The following is a 20,031-nucleotide window of genomic DNA, read 5'->3' as shown; positions in this document are numbered from 1 at the left end:
TATGGGTCTGTAAGAAGATACATCATATCCTGGTTTCCCTGGCTTTGGAATCATGATAATTTCAGCAATTTTCCAATAAGTTGGCACGTATTTAAGATGAAAAGCCGCGTTAATAATGTTGGTAATTTTTACTATGCTTATTTGAGGAAGCTGTTTTAGGACCTCGGCAGTAATCAGGTCATAACCGGGGGATTTTTTGTTTTTCAGATTTTTGATTTCCTCACTTAGCTCACTGCTTGTGCAACTTAAGATTTCTTCGCTTTCTTGACTGGAAGCAGTAGGATAATCTACGTGTGTTTCATATGGGGAGAATATTTTGGCTAAATAATCCGAAAATACTTCTGCTTTTTTTAAATCGTCTCTGGCCCAGCTATCAGCACTTATTGTAAGGGGACATACTTGAGTTTCTGGTGTTTGTAGTTTTTTACAGCTTTTCCAAAGAGAGTAGTCAGAATTTTTTCCATTGCTTAGGGACCGAATATATTTTGCGAAACTATCATTTTTAAACTTCTTAATTTTCCGATTAAGATCTTTAGAGACTTTATTTAAAATAGATTTATCAACTAGACAACGAGTTTGATGCCACTTAGGTCGTAGCTTTCTCTTTAATTTAATTATTTCTCTTATATCATTAGGATATTGAAAGTTTACAGCAATTTTCTTTAATTCCGGTGTACTTTTCCAAGCTGCGTGTTGTATACTTGTTGTAAAGTGTAAAATTTCAGATTCTAACTGGCCAGTATTTAACATAGAGTCATATTTACTTTCGTAACATTCCATGATCGTTCTAAGGTATTCCCAATCTGTTCGTTTATTATACAAGGCCGCTGCTTTTTCTTTAAAGATGATGGTTTCGCTATAGCTTAAATAGATTGGAGAATGATCCGATTTAAGGTCATAACCCTGATTGACCGACAAATAGTTCCGGGATATTTTGCCGACAATGAAAAAATCTATCAGGTCTGGAATCTTTTGATTATCTTTTGGCCAATATGATGGTAAGTTCGTCGAGAAAGCGTAACTTCCGATTGACTGCAGTGCTTTATAGAGTTCTCTCCCCTTTGTAGTCGTAAGCCTTGAACCCCAGTGCGTGTTCTTTGCGTTGAAATTTCCACCCATTATGAATCTATACCTGTGTCTGTTTATTAAGTGTTGGTACTCTTCAAATTGGATTAGATGCCTTGGGGGACTGTACACAGAGGTAAGTGAGAGTGGACTCTTAACTCCGTAAATAGTCACTGTTGTAGCTTGAAACTTATCAGTTGAAAGTTTTTCTTCCTCAAAATGTTTGATCGTCTTTTTGATTAGTATTGCACTTCCGCCACAGGCGCAATTGCTAGGATGAATTGTATGGTAAGTTTCATAATTTTTAATTTTAAAATAGGTTTGTGACGTAAAATGTGTCTCCGATATCATACATACGTCAACATTTTCCGAGTTTAGTACAATTTCGATTTCATTTTTATGTTTGATTAACCCATTTGAGTTCCATAGAAGAATTTTTAATGATTTAGTCATCTTTGGTATTAAAAAGATATTTTTCAAGCTTGCATAAGCGATTTTGTAAGGAAGTGTTGAATTCGTCTTGTTTATTGAGTTTCTGTAAGATCTGTGATAAAATGCTGTTGGATGATACATTATCATTATTATTTGCTTTTAGAACATGAGCAAAAGTGAATTTTTTGGTTGTTTCAGCTGTAACTTTAGGATCTTCTTGTTGTTGATGTTCATTGTTTTTTGTTCTAAAGTCTACAGAACCTTCAACTTGTTGGGTTAGACCATCCCCTTTTTTGTGGCCAATTGTGTTAGCTCGTATTTTCTGTAATTCCTTAGCAACAAGGCACCCTCGATAGTTGGCTGGATGTGCTTCGCCACAGTTAGATCATTTAGGCTGCTGTTTCTCTGGTTTCGAACATTCAGATGTTTTATGCTTACCGGCGCACTTAACGCATCTTGGTTGTTTACCACAATAGTTTTGTGTGTGGCCAAACGACTGGCAATGTTTGCATTGTGGTATCATCATAGGTAGTTTTACCGGTTCAATAGAAACAATAGAGTTCAATATAGTTTTGGTTTCATAAATCTTTTTTATGTTCTCCATGGGATCGAATGTTACCAAAAACATATCAAGGGGAGTTTTAGTTTTCAATTGAAGACGATTGACAGCACTCAGTGCATTTAATCCTTGCTCTTTTAAGTCGTTAATTATCGATTTCGGATCAAAAGAGTTGTGTAAATTTTTTACAATAACTCTAATTGGCCGCGTTTGCTTATTCTCAAAGCTATACCAAGATATATTTCTACACGAAAGTGCTTTCGATATGCATCTATAGTCCTCTACGGAGAAAGTATTTACTTTATATATTCCATTATTTAAAAGCTTAATGGTAAAATTGTTTTTTGCTTCTGATTTTGCAATAGCATATAGTTGTTGATAATTGCTGCCTGTGGCATCTCCAGATACCATAATTGGTGGAGGCCGCGAACTATTTTTTGGGTTAAGCGGTTTTTCTATGGCGTTATCTGCTTTTTCCTGAAGATCAGGAGAACACTCCGCTTTTCGTTTTTTAGCTGGTCTTTTTTTTAGAATCCATTCCGTTTCTCTGGCTAGTTCTTCCTCATCCGTTGAGAATTCAACCTTATTTTCCAAATTCTGAATTTTCTTTTCATCAGTGGACTTAAGCTTTATATTTTCGGCTTTTAGAGTATTTACTTCCAATGAAAGTGTTTTACACATTTCTTCCATTTCCTCTAGCTTTTTTGTTAGTTCTTCGATTGTGACGTCTTTTTTGGCAGTTTTATTTAGTTTGCCCCCTCCTGGAGGTGGTGTCTTGATAATTGGCATAATTGATTTTAAAGTTTGCTTATAATTATATTCATATAACAATTAAAGGTAGAAATATAAAATAAACAATACTTGACAACCCTATAACTCAGTTGCCTTGTGAATAATTATTAATCTAAATTTTTAGTATACTTTTAGGCTAAGGTAATATAGATAATTTTTTGTGGCGCCAAAAAAGTCTCCAAACAGCTGATGTTTTCTCCTCTGTGTTCAATAAAGTGTGATATCGGCGAAATTACAAACCTTCCAATCGAAACTAGTCAGTGGTTGTAGGTCGCTGGTTCTGCACTCCAATACACCTGGATACCGCGCTTTGGATTTTCCGGATTGATGGGCAGATTTTGTTAATTTTCTGCCTTTTTCCACCAAAATTATTTAATTTTTTTAGCACGCACAATTACTCACTCTTTTAACAAGCAGAGCTGCCAACAGTCTCACGTCACTGTTGACAGTCATAACTTTGAAGTCGTAGATAATTTTGTCAATCTTGGAACCAGCGTAAACACCATCAACAATGTCAGCCTGGAAATCCAACGTAGGATAACTCTTGCCAACAGGTGCTACTTCGGACTGAGTAGGCAATTGAGAAGCAAAGTCATCTCTCGACAAACAAAAACCAAACTCTATAAGTCACTCATAATTCCCGTCCTGCTATATGGTGCAGAGGCCTGGACGATGACAACAACTGATGAGTCGACGTTACGAGTTTTCGAGAGAAAAGTTATGCCAAGATTTATGGTTCTTTGCGCATTGACCACGGCGAATATCGCATTCGATGGAACGATGAGCTGTACGAGATATATGACGACATTCACATAGTTCAGCGAATTAAAAGACAGCGGCTACGCTGGCTAGGTCATGTTGTCTGAATGGATGAAATCACTCCAGCTCTGAAAATGTTCGACGCAATACCCGCCGGGAGAAGCAGAGGAAGAGGAAGATCTCCTCTCCGTTGGAAGGACCAGGTGGATAGGGACCTGGCTACGCTTGGAATATCCAATTGGCGCCACGTAGCGAAAAGAGGAAACGACTGGCGCGCTGTTGTTAACTCGGCTATAATCGCGTAAGCGGTGTCTACGCCATTTAAGAAAAAGAAGAAACCTGCATACCAAGTTTCATTACGATGTCTCAATTTTTGCTCAAGTTACAGCTTGCACGGACGGACGGACAGACTGACAGTCAACCAGATTTCAACTTTTCTTGTCATCCTGATGATATCCCGATCGCAGAAATTTTTAAAGTTTGAAAAGCCAACTTTATGAATATGTGATGTTTATTTTTGAGAAACGAAAATTTGTTGGTGAAATTTTAGTTTGAATGAAAAAATTCCTATGTTAAATGTATGGGAACTTAAAAAAAAATAGCGACCCCTTAGAGTTAAGCTACAGTGCCTGGCTTGAGGGAGGATTTTTTGTTTGTCAATCACTAACATTTGTGGAGGTAAGAGTTGAAAAAAAAAATCATAAAAAATTTTTTGAAGCACCCTAATAAATATATTTTATTCAGTCAAACTTTCTAAAAAAGAATTAAATATTACACTTTGTATGACAATAATACGTGCTTGTCTGATATGTTAAATAATAGACACCCGAACTCTACAAAATTAAGAGGATCAAACGAATCAATAGCAAGTAAGGAAGGGCTAAGTTCAGGTATAACCGAACATTGCATACTCTCGCAATTTGCAAGGATTAACACCCTGGGTAGTATCTTCAGGTACATTAGGCTTTAAAGTAATATGGGGTCTAGGGTCTAAGCTAATTGCCCAATATTAGCGGTCACTAGTCAACTATAGATACTGTAGGTACATATGGTGACATATTTTAAAGGAATTGTTAGTGCAAAATAAAATTTAATTGCTTCTTGATTTGTGTACTGGAAGTACAATCTAATTGAGTTTAAAATTGTGTTATATAGGAAGTCAGCTTGGTTGTAGTCCGATTTCAATTTCCAATTTTTACACTTTGACATAGCAATATGAAAATAATGCCACGCACCAAATTTAGTCGAAATAGGTCGATCGGATCCCGGGATATCTAAATTCCCCAAAAAATGGCGGTTACCATGCCAATCGTCCAATTTTCAGACCGGCATCCATAAAGCCTTCTCATACCATCTGATAGGTAAAATGTAATGTCTATGGCGTAATTAGTTATTGATTTATTGCGCTTTTAGTTTTTTTGAACAGAACTGTTATCTGGTGTGAGTTTTTGGGCGTGGCAGTCGTCCAATCACTCCCATCTACGGATTAAAAGTTGAAATTATGCTTAAACGAAACCTAAATAAAACCAGATGATTATTTTAAACACGACATAGAAATGGACAATTAAACATTTGAAGAGCAAGCAGTAAATAATCTTGAGTTAGTAATGAACACATGTCGAGACAACGGTTTACAGCTAATCGTTAAAAATGGTAATTCTTGAAAAACAAAGTTACCAGATCACCGGAAAAAATAGAAGCCGTTTTAAATTATAAAGTACCACAGACGCCGAGACAACTCTTAGGTCTCTGGGTTTAGTCCATTTTAGAAAGTTTATATCAAATTATTCTGTTATTGCCAAACATTGTAACGCTTTCACGAAAACATTAGAAAAGAAATCTTGTGTATATGTTTAGCAACATGGATTCTATTGTTACAACAATTCGCCTTAGCCGTTGAACATGGAATTGGTGCTCGTTTGAAATAGGTCAACGCAATTAACCCATCGTTGATCGTTGGCAAAATTTCAAATTTGTTTTTTTTTTTCTAAAATAAGGAAATAAATCTATGAAATTTAAGCCAGTCTCAAAACGAAGAACTAACAGATAGATAAACATTTTTTTTATGGTTTTTCAAATACAAATGCGTTTTATTTTTATCATTCAAAAACTGCTAATTGAGTCATCTCGGGATCGATATATTCATCCAATCATAAAAAATATTAATTTAAATAAAGCTTTACTTTTAACATTGTACAAAGCTTTAACAATATTTATTTGTGATATAAACCCTTTTGGTGGACGAAACTACCTACACGTGTTGTTTATCTCACATTTCTAGGAAACATTGCGTATACGCAACGTTGGGAGTAACAATAGTCAGTTGTTATTGCTACTCAGCATGCCATTCGTGTTAGAAATGTATTGTCAATAATAGGTTCTCGCTATTCAAGGAGTAGTTCTGTTTTGTTTTTATTATTCAGTTGGTTCTAGAACGTTGAGCTAATAGCATAGATAACTTGATACGAGACTCTTTGGTTCAAGAGAGAGCTGTCAAAACTCGCATTTTTTATAACATTTGCCAATGATGCCACTGCTGAAAAATATTAGCTTGGGTATTTAAGAAATTATACAAAACACTAAATTAAACACTTTGAAAATGCATACATATATAAATAATAAAATGCTAAAATGCAAAATCATTAATTAATTTACATAAACATTTATTTTGCCAAAATATGTTCGCACAGTTCAATGAAATTTCATTTCCTCTGGCATCCCGCCTTTTTCACTAACTGCTGGTTGACAGCACCCTGACTGTGTTTTGTTCCCAGCTCAGAAACCAGATCAGGGTGCCCTGCCCGCTGACAAGCGAGAGAGCAAGAAAAGAGAATCTGATCAAATTATCTATGCTAACAGTATCACACAGTAATTTCTAAAAAAACGTTAAGTGAGTGTATACAAACCAGTAAATAATAAGGCGAAATATTATGGCTTGGCAGCGATTACTATCTTCTCAAGAAATTCCGAGTACATTAGAAGAGGAAGAGGATTTACAAGATGCCACTCAAATCGATGCCGTGTACATCCCCCGACGGTTGACAATCTTACAGACGAGGAAGGCCTAGATGATGACGCGCTTGGTGATTTTGACAATATTGTGTCCACTGATATCGCTGGAACATATGAAATACACACCGATTTACCCGCAGAGGCCGAAAACACGCAAGGTGAGCTCGGTCCTTCAACATCGAAGAAGCCAAGACCGTCAAAGAAGTCACCAAAATGTGTTCCAGACTGGAAAAAAGAACATCCGACCTATATGACTTGTCCTACAAGTGATGAAACAGCAATGACACAAAATATTGAAGAACGTGTATGTAGGTGGAAAAACACCTTTTGAAGTATTTTCACTATTTTTTAGTGATGAAGTTTGGGAACAGATTGTATGTTTCACAGAAAAATATGCTCGTGACCATAACAAAAGATTTTTTGGTATATTATTATTGTGTGGCTATCATTCTTTACCAGCAACGAAATTTTGCTGGTCAAAAGATGAAGACAAAAATGTATCAATTGTAAGAAATTGTATGACTCGGAACAAATTTGACTCCATAAAGGAAAACATTCATTTATGTGATAATGTGGATCTGGATAAAAATGATAAATTCGCTAAATTGCGTCCTATTTTCGATGTAATTAACCCAAAAAATATGCAGTTTGGAATATTCTCACACAACTTGTCAATTGACGAAGAAATGGTGCCGTATTTTGGACGTCATTGTTGCAAGATGTTCATCAAAGGAATGCCTGTAAGATTTGGATTCAAGATATGGTGCTTGTGTAGTTCAAATGGTTAGCTGTATTGGTTTATTCTATATGGCGGAAAGTGACGACAATAGAAATGATTTAGGTCTAGGAGAAAAACCTGTTCTGGACCTATTGTCTGTCATTGAAGATCCTCGCAAACATCGCTTTTTTTTTGATAATTTCTTTTCTTCACACAATTTTTTTTGCTTTCTGAAAGAGAAAGGCTATTTTGCCACTGGTACTATTCGAGAAAATAGAACAATGAATAAAACCATGATAAATACGAAAACTCTTCAGAAAAAAGAGAGAGGGTGATTTGATTTCAGCTTTGACCAAAAATGAAGTACTATTAGTTCGATGGAATGACAATTCTGTGGTGAATGTGGTTACTAACAACGCAAAAATCGTTCCATTGGTTACAGCAAAACGTTACGACAGAAAACTAAAAAAAATGGTGAATGTGCCACAGCCCCAGGTTATAGCAGATTATAATAAAAATATGGGAGGCGTCGACCTACATGATAATGGAATTGCCAATTATAAGATTCGAGTAAGAGGGAAAAAGTGGTGGTGGCCACTGTTCATCAATTTGATAGATAGTGTTTTAGTAAACTCGTGGAAAATTTACAATCTGGCAAATGAGCGATCTATGACTCAATTAGAATTTAAATCTTACGTTGCTGTTGGTTTGATGAAAACCGTAGAAGCCCAACTTGAAGATAATTCTCACTTTTTGGATAATTCAAATAGAAATTTAGGAAGACCATCCAAAAACGCATTACCTTCCAATATTCGCTTCGATAATATTGGTCATGTCATAGAGGAGCACAAAAATAAACGTCGAAGAAGATGTAGACAGTGTAGAAGTACAATAATTTATATGTGTAAAAAATGTCAAATACATCTTCATGCTGATTGTTTTAAAATATTTCACTCACGCTAATCGCTATAGTATTAGCGTAAGTGAAATATTTTAAATGTATTTTTATGACTTGCTTGTATAATATAAGTTCGGTAATCCCAACGTTGCGTAGGCGCAGCATTTCACGGAATGAAAAATAATTAATCAATATTTTTTTAAATTATTTTCTCTTTTTTTATGTATGTTTAAACGTAATAAAGAATAAAACCATAAAATATCCATTTATTTTTACCTTTGGGAGTTAATGGGTTAAGATGTTACGGAACTGAATGAACCATTAGAATGTGTCAAGTCCTGCAGTTCCTGACTCATTTACATCATTTTCAGTATCCTTCAAAGTTGAAAACTACCTCAGAAGTCAAATCAAAGCTCCAAAATGAGAGCATGATTTCCGGAAATCGAGAGAATATTATCTGCGACAGGGCTGCTGCTATGTACATCTATTTTGAATAACAACAGGGATACCTCGCTTGAACGGACAGACCGAGAGGCTGAATGTTACACAGGTCCACAAAAAAAAATCGATGAAAGGTTCCTTTGACCAAACAGGGTGTATTACATGTATTTTGGGCCGCTGAAACCGAATCTGAAGTCCGTTTTGCTCCATCACGTAAGGATTTTTTTCTAACCTCAAAATATATGTCGGATTTTACTTGACGGAAAAAAGTTTAAAAATATTAAAGGGGTTTTGAGGGGTCCTTGCTTACGAAATTAAAGACAAATTTTCAAAATACAAAATGGCGGATACAATATGGCCGTCAAAGTTTTCAAAAAATTTTTGAATTTTCAAAAAGTTCTTAAATTTTTAAGAATTTCTTCAATTATTATAAAATTTTGTATCAAGGGATTTTCGAGGTCATTGATTTCGAAATTAAAGGTAAATTTTCAAAATACAAAAAGGCTGATTCGTTTGTATTAATTTATTTAATAGTAACGAGTTTTTTTAGTATCAAATGATCTTCGTAGTGCATTTTATTTATGTGGATTTGAAGTCTCTCTTTTTAGTGACCAACAGTAGTCTGCTAACATGTGGTCATTCCATACCTCCTTATATCTCTTTTCCATCTCTTGTAAATCCTAGTGGAATCTCTCGCCCTGTTCCTCACTAAAGTCACCCAGATTTTCAGGAAAATTTTCGACGTGTGAGTGAGGAAAGTGCAGTTTTAGATGCATTAGGAACATTATGCATTAGGCCTCCCAATTTTTAATTTTTCTTGACAATATTTGCGTAATTAGGATCTTTTGTATTCCCCAAAAATTTTTGTGTTACTTCTCTAAAATGGGATTAGGGTCACGTACACGTACAACTAAACCCATTGCAGACCCACCTTAAGGAGCGTGATCCAGGGACTCTGCCGGATCACGGAACAACTCGGTTGCCCGCCGTCACCACGTGGAGGTGCCCTGGATGCAGGCACACGATATAATTTGTGGGCAGCGGCCCTAAAAACTTCTAGATAATTATCTATGTATGTATATACTAAGTTTTGTGAACATTAAATAAATTTTTATACATCCGACAGCCACATTGGACTTTCTATTTTGTATTTTGAAAATCTGACTTTAAATAAGTGATCAGCGACCCTAATTTTTTCGATTTTCGAGGTCATGGATTTCGAAATTAAAGATAAATTTTCAAAATGCAAAATGGTGGTCAGAAAAAAAATTCTTGAACTTTCATAAAACTTTGCACAGAGGGGTTACAAAGTTTTACGAAAGTTCAAGAATTTTTTTTCTGACCGCCATTTTGTATTTTGAAAATTTATCTTTAACTTCGAAATCAATGACCTCGAAAATTCCTTGATACAAAATTTTATAAAAATTGAGGAATTTCTTAAAAATTGAAGAATTTTTTGAAAATTCAAGAAATTTTTGAAAATTTTGAAGGCCATATTGGATCCGCCATTTTGTATTTTGAAAATTTGTCTTTAGTTTCGTAGCAAGGACCCCTCAAAACCCCTCTATCCCAAAATTAAGCTAAATCCTTTAATATTTTTAAATTTTTTGCTGTCAAGTAAAATCCGATATGTATTTTGAGGTTAGGAAAAAATCCTGACGTGATGGAGCAAAACGGACTTCAGATTCGGTTTGAGCGGCCTAAAAAACATATAACACACCATGTTTGGTCAAAGGAACCTCTCATCGACTTTTTTTGTGGACCTGTGTTATCATTATTTAAATCCCCATATAGATTTCCCAACGAAATGGTACAAACACGTGCAAGAGTCCAACAAACAATGAATTTGACGTTTTCAAGAAGTATAAACACATCGTCTTTTGAATTATTGATAGGCGCAAAGATGCGAACAAGTAATGATTCCCAAATACACAATCGTATTCAGAAAGAAATCACAGACTAATACCCTTGACAGACGCCAGGGTTAATCCGGATTAACTGCGCACTTCATCAGATCCAAATTTGTAGGTGACAGAAAGCTGATTGTCATTTTTGTAATATTTTCAATGAAAATGGATAGAAGATTAACACCAATTTTTACAAAAACATATCAAAGCGTTATTTTTAAAATTGCATCATAACATGACATGAAAATTAGAAAAACAGCTGTCAGTGCTGCTTGTTTTCACAATAGATTACAATTGGTCATTTTTGACAGTGGTGCTAACGAAAATTCTGCTAACTCTCTAAAATTTTGAGGATTAAATGGGAGTTAGCAACAGAGTTATCTTCACTAACTCCTGCATTAATCCGGATTATTCAACAAATAACGCATTGAAGCTCAGATGCACATCAGAATAAAATCGATGGATTGGTGGCATTCAAACACATGCAAATTAGTAGTAGTCTTTAATTAAATCGGAAATATCTGAGGCCATACCAAATAACAATAACAAGAGCAAGAATTTATGATGTACGCTAGCTCAAAAACGTAACAGGTCCTATCAGCGCAACAACTACAGCTGCGACGTATCAACAACTGCGACAACAGGATGGCCGTTTGTGGGAGTTGAAGTTTTAATGTGAGAACAGTTACGTAAGAAGAGATCTTTGAGGCGGCAAGAGAAAAGGGGGAGTTAAAGACTTTCACGGAAGATTAAAGATGTGTGCCGTAAATACGACGTGATAGACTTATTCATTCTAAACAAATGCCAATAATCTAATTGCCATTTTACTATAACTTTTAATTAATTTTTAAATTCAAATACAACAATAAAATTTCTCTTAATCTATTGTATAAGTAAGACAAATATTTCATTCAGTTATCCTCCGTAATAATAAAAAAAATACGCCCTATCAAGTAATTTCTAATCGGAACAAGCGGAAGTTTAACTGGCTATTCAGGAACACCCACATTACAAGACGAGGTAAATTTCGAGTTACTGTCTGCTTGATCCCTCTCCATGCAAACGTAAATTTTATTAAAAATTAACATATTTTTTGAAACTTGGTAACTTGGAACTTTCCTACAAGGTGTGTTCCAAAGTAAACAGGCCTTTTTGAGTCTAGCGCCCTCTGGTGGTACCACCTATTAGTCGACTGGTGCGTTAGAATCTGCTATCTTTATCGATTTTCCAGGAAGACATGACATTTCTTGTCAGTATGTTTGTATGATCGGTGCGAAAATGAGCTCCGAACAAAGAGTCAAGATTAAATTTTGTTTTACAATTGGTAAAACTTTTACCGAAACGTTTCAATTGATGAAACAAGTTTATGCCGATGATTGCCTATCCCATAGCAGAGTGCATGAGTGGTTTCAACGTTTTCAAAGTGGTCGTGAAGACATAAATGACGATCAACAAAATCAGCCGAAATCATCATTGAAATTGATGGAAATGGAATTAAACATCTCCAAAACATCGATTTATTGCATTTTGACTGAAAAATTTGGCTTACGAAAGGTGTGTGCACGGTTTGTTCGGCACAAATTGACTGACGACCAAAAATTGCTCAGAATCCAACATTCGATTCGACGCTTGTGACCTATTATGTGACCAAAATTTTTTTTTTAACCATTAACCACTCCCCGTATTCACCTGATATGGCACCGTGCGACTTCTTCCTTTTCCGAAAAATGCATTTGCCCATGAAAGGAAAGCGTTATGTAGACGTAGAAGCCATTCAAAAGGATTGCGCCGACATACTGGCAGCCATACCGGCCAACGAGCTAAAACACTCGTTCGACATGCTTTTGGATCGTGCAAAAAGCTGTATTGAAGCAGAAGAGACTATTTTGAATAAATTGATTTTGCCAAAAAAAACATTTTTTCTGTTTTTATACCCTGAACAGTAGGCCGGGTCGATTTGTGGGGAGACAAAAAAATCGCCCATTGATCTATGAAAATCATATTCTAGGGATCAAAATAAGAAACTTTGCCGAAGGAACCATACCTCTGAACGAATTCTGGTGTCCCCCAATTTGGGTCGAACTTTTGAGTAGGGGCAAATTTTGAAATAGAATTGAAATTACCATTTCATTCTTATTACCTCTAAAAGTGAGGAGAACTAAAGCAATAACCACTATGGTATTTCAAAAAAAATAATAAGTGAAGTGACCATTCCATAACCAAAAAGTTTACAATGAATCCACCATCCTCTACACCGCAAGATGAAGCAACTACATCAACAACTATCGAAAACCCAATGAGTCATATACCCAAGCATGATGTTACTGTTTTTGGTGTGTCTACTGATTTGACTGATCTTAATTTACCAACGCATCTAGATATCTTGAGATATTATTTTTACTTAAGCGAACGTGCTAAAACAGAACATAGAAAGTTTTCCCATAAATCATTCACTATTCAAGTACAAGATAAGTTGATTGGAATTTGGGAAAAACTTGGTATTTAAATAATGCTGAAAAAAGGTGGATGTAATAAATTGAATAAATTGCTTGACAAGTATCAAGAGCAAATCAAGAGAAGAAACAACACCCAACAATTTACAGAGTATGTAAAATCTCTGAATTTTTTTACATTGGAACATGTAAATGCGATTTGAAGGCAGCTCCATGTGCATGCGGCTGGGTTCCCGAACGCCTCAAAGAGTTCATGCACGATCAACATAATCAGAGAAGTCTAACAATGAATGCATTTATGATGGAAACTGAAAAGCAAGGAGCAACGTCTATGTCATCAATGCCAACATACCAAGATCCCGATGATTCAACATACGCACCGCCACCGGAAGATATGGATAGAAGCACAAGTTCACAATACACAGAGAGATACGATTGTTTTAACTTTGCTTTGGTATGTGACAGATTTAGTGTGCTTGACAGAGTAATATTGGGAACCGCTCTTTTGCAACATTTTAAAATTAGAGATAAGCATGGGCAACCTCTCATCATAGATAAATCGAAAGTTCGCAGAGAAAAAGAGAAATGCAGACAAGAAGTGCTTCGCAAACGGTTAGATGATACCAATTTGTTAGCGTTTTCATTCGATGGCAGAAAAGATGATACTTTAACGATAGATAAAATTGATGAGAAGTATCATACTAGGATGGTAAAAGAACCTCATCTTGTTATTTTGAGAGAACCCAATTCTGAATTGATTGGTAACGTAAGACTGGAACATGAAACCGCTGAATACAAAACAACCAAATTAAATGGTTTTTTCAACGATAAAAATATATCACTGGATACATTAATTGGAATATGCACTGACGGTGAGCCAACAAACACTGGCTCACACGGTGGAATTATACGACGATTCGAATTGCTGTTAAAAAGACCATTGCATTGGTTTGTTTGCCTTCTACACTTCAACGAACTTCCGTTTCGGCATTTGTTTGAAGCTTTGGATAAATCAACCAGCACTGGACCAAGATCGGCAACCGGAAAACTGAGCCGTCAAATCGAAACTTGTGAAACTCTTCCGGTAATTTATTGCTATCACTCATTTATTATAATTGTCAACCATTTTTAATTATTTTATTATATTGTATTATATTTTTAGATAGTGGACGGCTTCCAGAAAATTGAGTTGCAAAATATGCCCCCTGCTTCAGAAAAAAAAAGAATTTTCCACCGATTCGAAGTACTTATACGACATGGCCCATGCAATTTCTAGGTGGCGTGGTTCCGGTGGATCTGGCTAACATCAAACCAGGGAAAATTGTACATTCTCGGTGGCTCACCAAGGCCGCTAGATTATTGCGATTATATGTGACAACGGAAAATCCAGATGCAAATTTAAGAATTCTGGTTGAATTTATAATTAAATGTTATGTGCCAATGTACTTCAATATCAAGTATTACAGCTCTGTCGTGTACGGCAGTGCATTATTTTTCAAGTTCATTGGTTGGTCACGATTTCTAGAACCTCGTTTACGCAAAATTGTCAATCAAGTAATTAAAGATAATTCATATTATGCGCATTCGGAAAATATCTTGTTATCAATGTTGTTTGATGATAGGAAAAAAAGCGCGACTGTGCCATCAAGAAAATTCTGCGCTATCGAACCGATGTTGACGAGCCAATGGAACTTAGAGTTTATAAAAAACCAGATATAAACTTTAATTGCACAAGTTATACGGAAATGATCAATTTGAATGATATAAATATCGTATTAGCACCATCATTCACGCGAAGCATTCCGTACGATACATTGAAAGAATATTTAAATCAAGATGATCCACCGTTTAATGATCCAAAAATTCCAACACACATACAAGGAACGGAACGACATGTTCAATTGCTAGCTAGCGTTTCCAAACGGGTTATACCGGAAAATGTAGAGGCTGTTATGGCGACGACATTAGAGAGCCGTGCGAAATTGCCCAGACTTGAAAGTAAAAAAGACTTCAAACAATAATTTTTTTTAGTTTCCTTTCTATAACTCACTTAAATTAATTTTTTCATTTACATATGTTCTGACTAAATAAATTTCTTAAGAGAAATAATAGATATTATTATAAATAAATAAATAAAAATAAAGAAAAAACATAGCCATTTAGCTGATTTTTTCATGTAAAGGCCAAAAATGGTGATTTTCTGAAATGATTGTATGGGGAACCCCCCAGAGGAGTTCCAGGGGGTGTGCCACTGGCATGGGTGGATCGGCCGTCCAAAGGTAGTGGGGTTCGGTTATACATTTGGACTCGATTGGAGCACTCTAAATGGGTCAAAGTGGGATTTTTCAAAATTTGCCCCTAGCCAAAAGATCGACCCAAATTGGGGGACATCAAAATTCGTTTTAGAGGTATGGTTCCTTCGGCAAAGTTTCTTATTTTGATCCCTACAATATTCATAGAGCAATGGGCGATTTTTAAATTGACCCGCCCTACTGAACAGGGTATTTTAAGTTTTCCACGGTGCTTGTAACACCCAGAAGGAAGCGTCGGAGACCCTAAAAAGTATATATATAAATGATCAGTATGTTGAGCTGAGTCGATTTAGCCATGTCCGTCTATCTGTCTATCCGTCTGTCTGTCTGTCTCTCCGTCTGTATATGTACGAACTAGTTCATCAGTTTTTAAGATATCGTGTTCAATTTTTGCAAACGTCATTTTTTCGTCAAGAAGCTGCTTATTTGTCGGAACTGCCGATATCGGACCACTATAACATTCTTGTATGGAAAACTTTCACATTTGACAATGTATCTTCACAAAAGTTGGCACAGGTTATTTTCTAAGATAATAATGTAATATACGAAGACATTTTTCAGATCGGCTTACTATAGCATATAGCTGCTATACAAACTTAACGATCGGAATCTAATGCTGGTATGGAAAACTTCCCCATTTGACGATATATCGTCACGAAATTTAGTATGAGTTATTTCATAGAAATAATGTAATATCGGAAGATTGTAATTATTCCGATTGGCTCACTATAGCATATAGCTGTCATACAAATCCGAAAAAATTGTTCAGATCGGATTACTATAGCATACAGCTTCCGTACAAACTGAACAATAGTTACTAAAAGAAATGCACCTGTGAAGGGTATATTAGCTTCAGTGCAGCCGAAGTTACCTTTTTTTTTGGTTTTTTTTTTTAAGTCCTGTTTACTGTGGAACGCACCTTGTAGCAACCAAGGGACGTTGGTATTACAGATGGGTTATTCGGATCATTGCCACGCCTACAAAACTTCATAAAACGAAAACCGGTAAAGTACTATAACTAAGCTTCAAATTAACATATAAAACTGTAATTCATACAAGGATCGCAGTAGCCAGAAGCACCTACAGACTGTAAATTAAAAAAATGGGCATGACCCCGCACCTAATAGGTTTAATAAATAGAGCTAGAAAAAAATTATAGCAATTTCCTCCAAATAACGGTTATGTTGAAAAATACTAATACTTTTTAAAATATCCGGTAGATTTTGTACCATATACGAGTATACTGGTCAGTATATGGTAATCAGTGAGCATTTTTTTCTGATAGATATACATACATATATATTTATGTAAAAAAAGTATAAAAATAACTGTAAACTCGAAACTTCTTATACGAAATATAAACAATAATCAAGTTAATGCTTGCACGAACGGGGGGCTGGAGACACAGTCAACCGGAATTCAACTCGTAGTGTCATCATAATCAATTACGAGAATAAAGATTAGTCGTCGGCAAGAGAGGAATTGTACACAGTCGCAGTTAGCACGAAATTGAAGACTCCAATTAATTAAAATTCATGAATATTTCTCATTCTTCGTTTAAAGAAGTAGATCAGCTTTTACAATTGTGCTATGAAATTCCAACACCTGTTTTAGTATAACTCCATATCTATCTCGATTTGCTTTAGGTATTACAAATAGCCATTACGTAAACAAAACTATATAATAATAACGATAAACGAATAGATTGTAAACGCCTCAGAATCATTAAAATCTAAACCGGAAAGACTTAAGAAAAATACATAATTGTATTATATGTAAAAAAACTGATTACATTTACATACTAATTCACATTAATATAGTTGCCAAGAAAACCATTCGGCCAGCCCAGAAAACTAACAGAATAGAATACAAGTTGAAAGCGTAAGAGTCTGAGAAAGGCCTGGGGTTGCTATTTTTATTTCTGCTGTCTAAATTATCAGCTATTTTTTGCTTTGTTTTTTATAAAAGCTTCGAATTGTTAAAATAAAAATTCTATTCAAAAAACATTTAGGTCTTTGCGAGCAAATTTCTGCTAGTTTTCAGTTTATCCGTTGTTTTGTGATGCAACTTGTGAATTAGCTAATACCACTTGAAAAAACAAACCCGTTATCTACATTAATTCAATTATGAACGATCTCTTTTTTTATTTCAGGCAAAACTCGCACGAAGGATAAATATAGAGTGGTATATAACGATTTTCAGCGATTAGAGCTTGAAAAGGAATATTGTACATCAAGATACATAACTATACGTCGTAAAACTGAGCTGGCTCAAATTCTTTCTTTATCCGAAAGGCAAGTGAAGATTTGGTTTCAAAATAGAAGAGCTAAAGAACGAAAGCAAAACAAAAAAAATGCTGATACTTCCATACTAGCTGGTTCAGTTTCTCAATGTGACCACCCGAATTCAATTGTCCCAAAGCCAAAAATAGAACCAGGGCTTCACCTCCAACACACTTTACATTCAATGACAACTATAAATATGCCAACTATTGGCTTGCACCGCATAAGTCATCACCATCCGTTCGCAGTAGGAACCCCACCTTCACATCCAGTGCATCCACAACATACAGCGTTGTCAGCAGCTGTAACAACATCAATGCCACTTTGACAATACTGCAATCACATTTTAAAATAGTCAACATATAATATTACAATATTGCAAAACATACAATAAAATTTTTGTAATAGTTGAACGGTATTAAACAACTGAAAACACTTTTAAAAATAAAAATCTAAATATAAAAGAAAACACAAAATACACTTAAATGGTTCTTATTCTTGTTGTCTCAACTATTATTTCGAGTGCCATTCAATGCTCAAGCAGCTCACACTGAGAAGACGAACCGTCCCTCCTCAGGGTTGTGGACTGGTTCTTTTTTTTCGTATCACTGAAAAGAAGAAGCTTCGGATAAGAGATCCCATTTTGATGACGACCATGGCAAACGCATTAAGGATTACGAAAAAAAAAATAATAATAAAGAAGTAAGGAAGCGCTAAGCTCGGGTGCAACCGAACTGTTTTATACTCTTGCAACTTGTCCAGTTGCAAAGTTAGGGAAATACTTTAAGGTGTAAAACCAATCATATGCAGTAAAGTCAGCCGGATTTTCGAAAATCCTGATATTAGTTATATAGGAGCTAGGCCAAGCTTTCGTTCAAATTTATCTAGTTTAGGCACAAAGATACTCTGTTATGAGCAAAACACGCTCTTTTATTTTCATTGGGATAACTTATATAAATTCAAAAACCTTTATTTAAGTATATGAGGGCTAAGGGAAGTATTGGTTCGATTGGTCTGATTCAACCGATTTTTGATATACAGACATACCATTATAAGAGGATGATTCTCCCTTAACTTCAGTTATATACACATTGACCGACATTTTCGATTAAAAGTCAACTATAGGTAATGGTCCCTAAATATTCGGTGCCTAGGGGATTGAACAGTTTTTAATGGAATACAACAAGCTATGGTCATAAGGTGGCACATATTAGAGAAATTATTTGTGCAAAGTTTTATCCCGTTATATTAAATGCTTCTTGATTTGTGAAATTTATAATTGTGCTAAATGGGTAGTAAGCGTGGTCGTTGTACAACTTCATTTTTGCAATGTAGCATAAGGATGTAAGGAGAATTCCATGTACTAAATTTTGTCGAAATTGGTTGGTCGGGTCCCAAGATATGGGATTTCACCAAAAAGTGGGCGATGCCACGCCCATCCTCCAATTTTCATACTGGCTTTCATAAAGCTCTATCATACCATCTCAGTGGTAAAATTTAATATCTCTGGCATATTTAGTCATTGATTTATCGCGCTTTTAGTAGTTTTTAACAGTACCGTTATATGGGAGTGAGCCGAGTATTTTTCCAATTTCATCCATTTCCACACTGTCGGTAGAATTTGTTATAAGATTTGTACTCAGCAAATGTGGTTGTTGTAGCTTAAGTGGCTTAGGAGATATGTCCATTAAACTTGTTAAAGGGCAGGCCACGCCCAGTTTTCCAAAACATTTTTTCCACAGGTGTCACTTGATTTTGCGATTCTCTGTACCAAACTACAGCTTTATATCCATATTTAGTGCTTAGTTATCGCACTTTATATGTTTTCGGTTAATGGCGGTTTGTGGTCCGATTACGTCCATCTACGAACCCGGATTGTTTTTTGTACTAAGGAACCCACATACAAGCTTTATCTAGATATCTCAATTTTTACTCAAGATACAGCTTTCACGGACGGACAGACAGACTGTCAACCGGATTTAAATTTTTTTCGTCATTCTAAAAACTTCTTTATATACAATCCTATATCTATCTCGCTTTGCTTTAGGTGACGTACAACCGTTACGTGAATAAAACAATAATGCTCTATAGCAACTAGTTGCAAGAGTATAAAAAGGGAAACTCGACTATAATCGCATGCACCAACTACGATGTCTTAAAACATAACTCTGCGTAAATAATGTCTACAAGGTTTGATACGTCCTTTTTAAAAATACCCCGATACTGAATATCATTCTAAAATTTTTTCTAAGGACAATGTAGTGTTGAAAATGGATAAAATCGGATTGAATATCACTAGTCACTCCATACGTTCTAAAATTATTGGTCTCAAAAGACTTGGTACATTATATACAGTACGCTACGGTATATCTAGGTCGGCAAAAATCCTCTTAGCTGTATC

At 35.4% G+C, this 20,031-nt stretch overlaps 1 protein-coding gene across 1 annotated transcript in view; it reads left to right on the top strand.

Moving 5' to 3' along the window:
- The window catches only part of LOC126765272 (homeotic protein caudal), a 124,865-nt gene extending 106,807 nt beyond the window's left edge, over positions 1 to 18,058 (top strand). Inside the window, exon 2 of the mRNA XM_050482981.1 lies at positions 17,501 to 18,058. Coding sequence (XP_050338938.1) covers positions 17,501 to 17,958 — 458 coding nt within the window. The 3' untranslated portion in view covers positions 17,959 to 18,058. The remainder of the gene's footprint in view (positions 1 to 17,500) is intronic.
- The last annotated feature ends 1,973 nt before the right edge of the window (positions 18,059 to 20,031 follow it).

The sequence above is a fragment of the Bactrocera neohumeralis genome, unplaced genomic scaffold (genome assembly GCF_024586455.1).
Source record: "Bactrocera neohumeralis isolate Rockhampton unplaced genomic scaffold, APGP_CSIRO_Bneo_wtdbg2-racon-allhic-juicebox.fasta_v2 cluster10, whole genome shotgun sequence".
Classification (NCBI taxonomy): domain Eukaryota; kingdom Metazoa; phylum Arthropoda; class Insecta; order Diptera; family Tephritidae; genus Bactrocera; species Bactrocera neohumeralis.
This window is presented reverse-complemented; position numbering and strand designations above follow the sequence as displayed.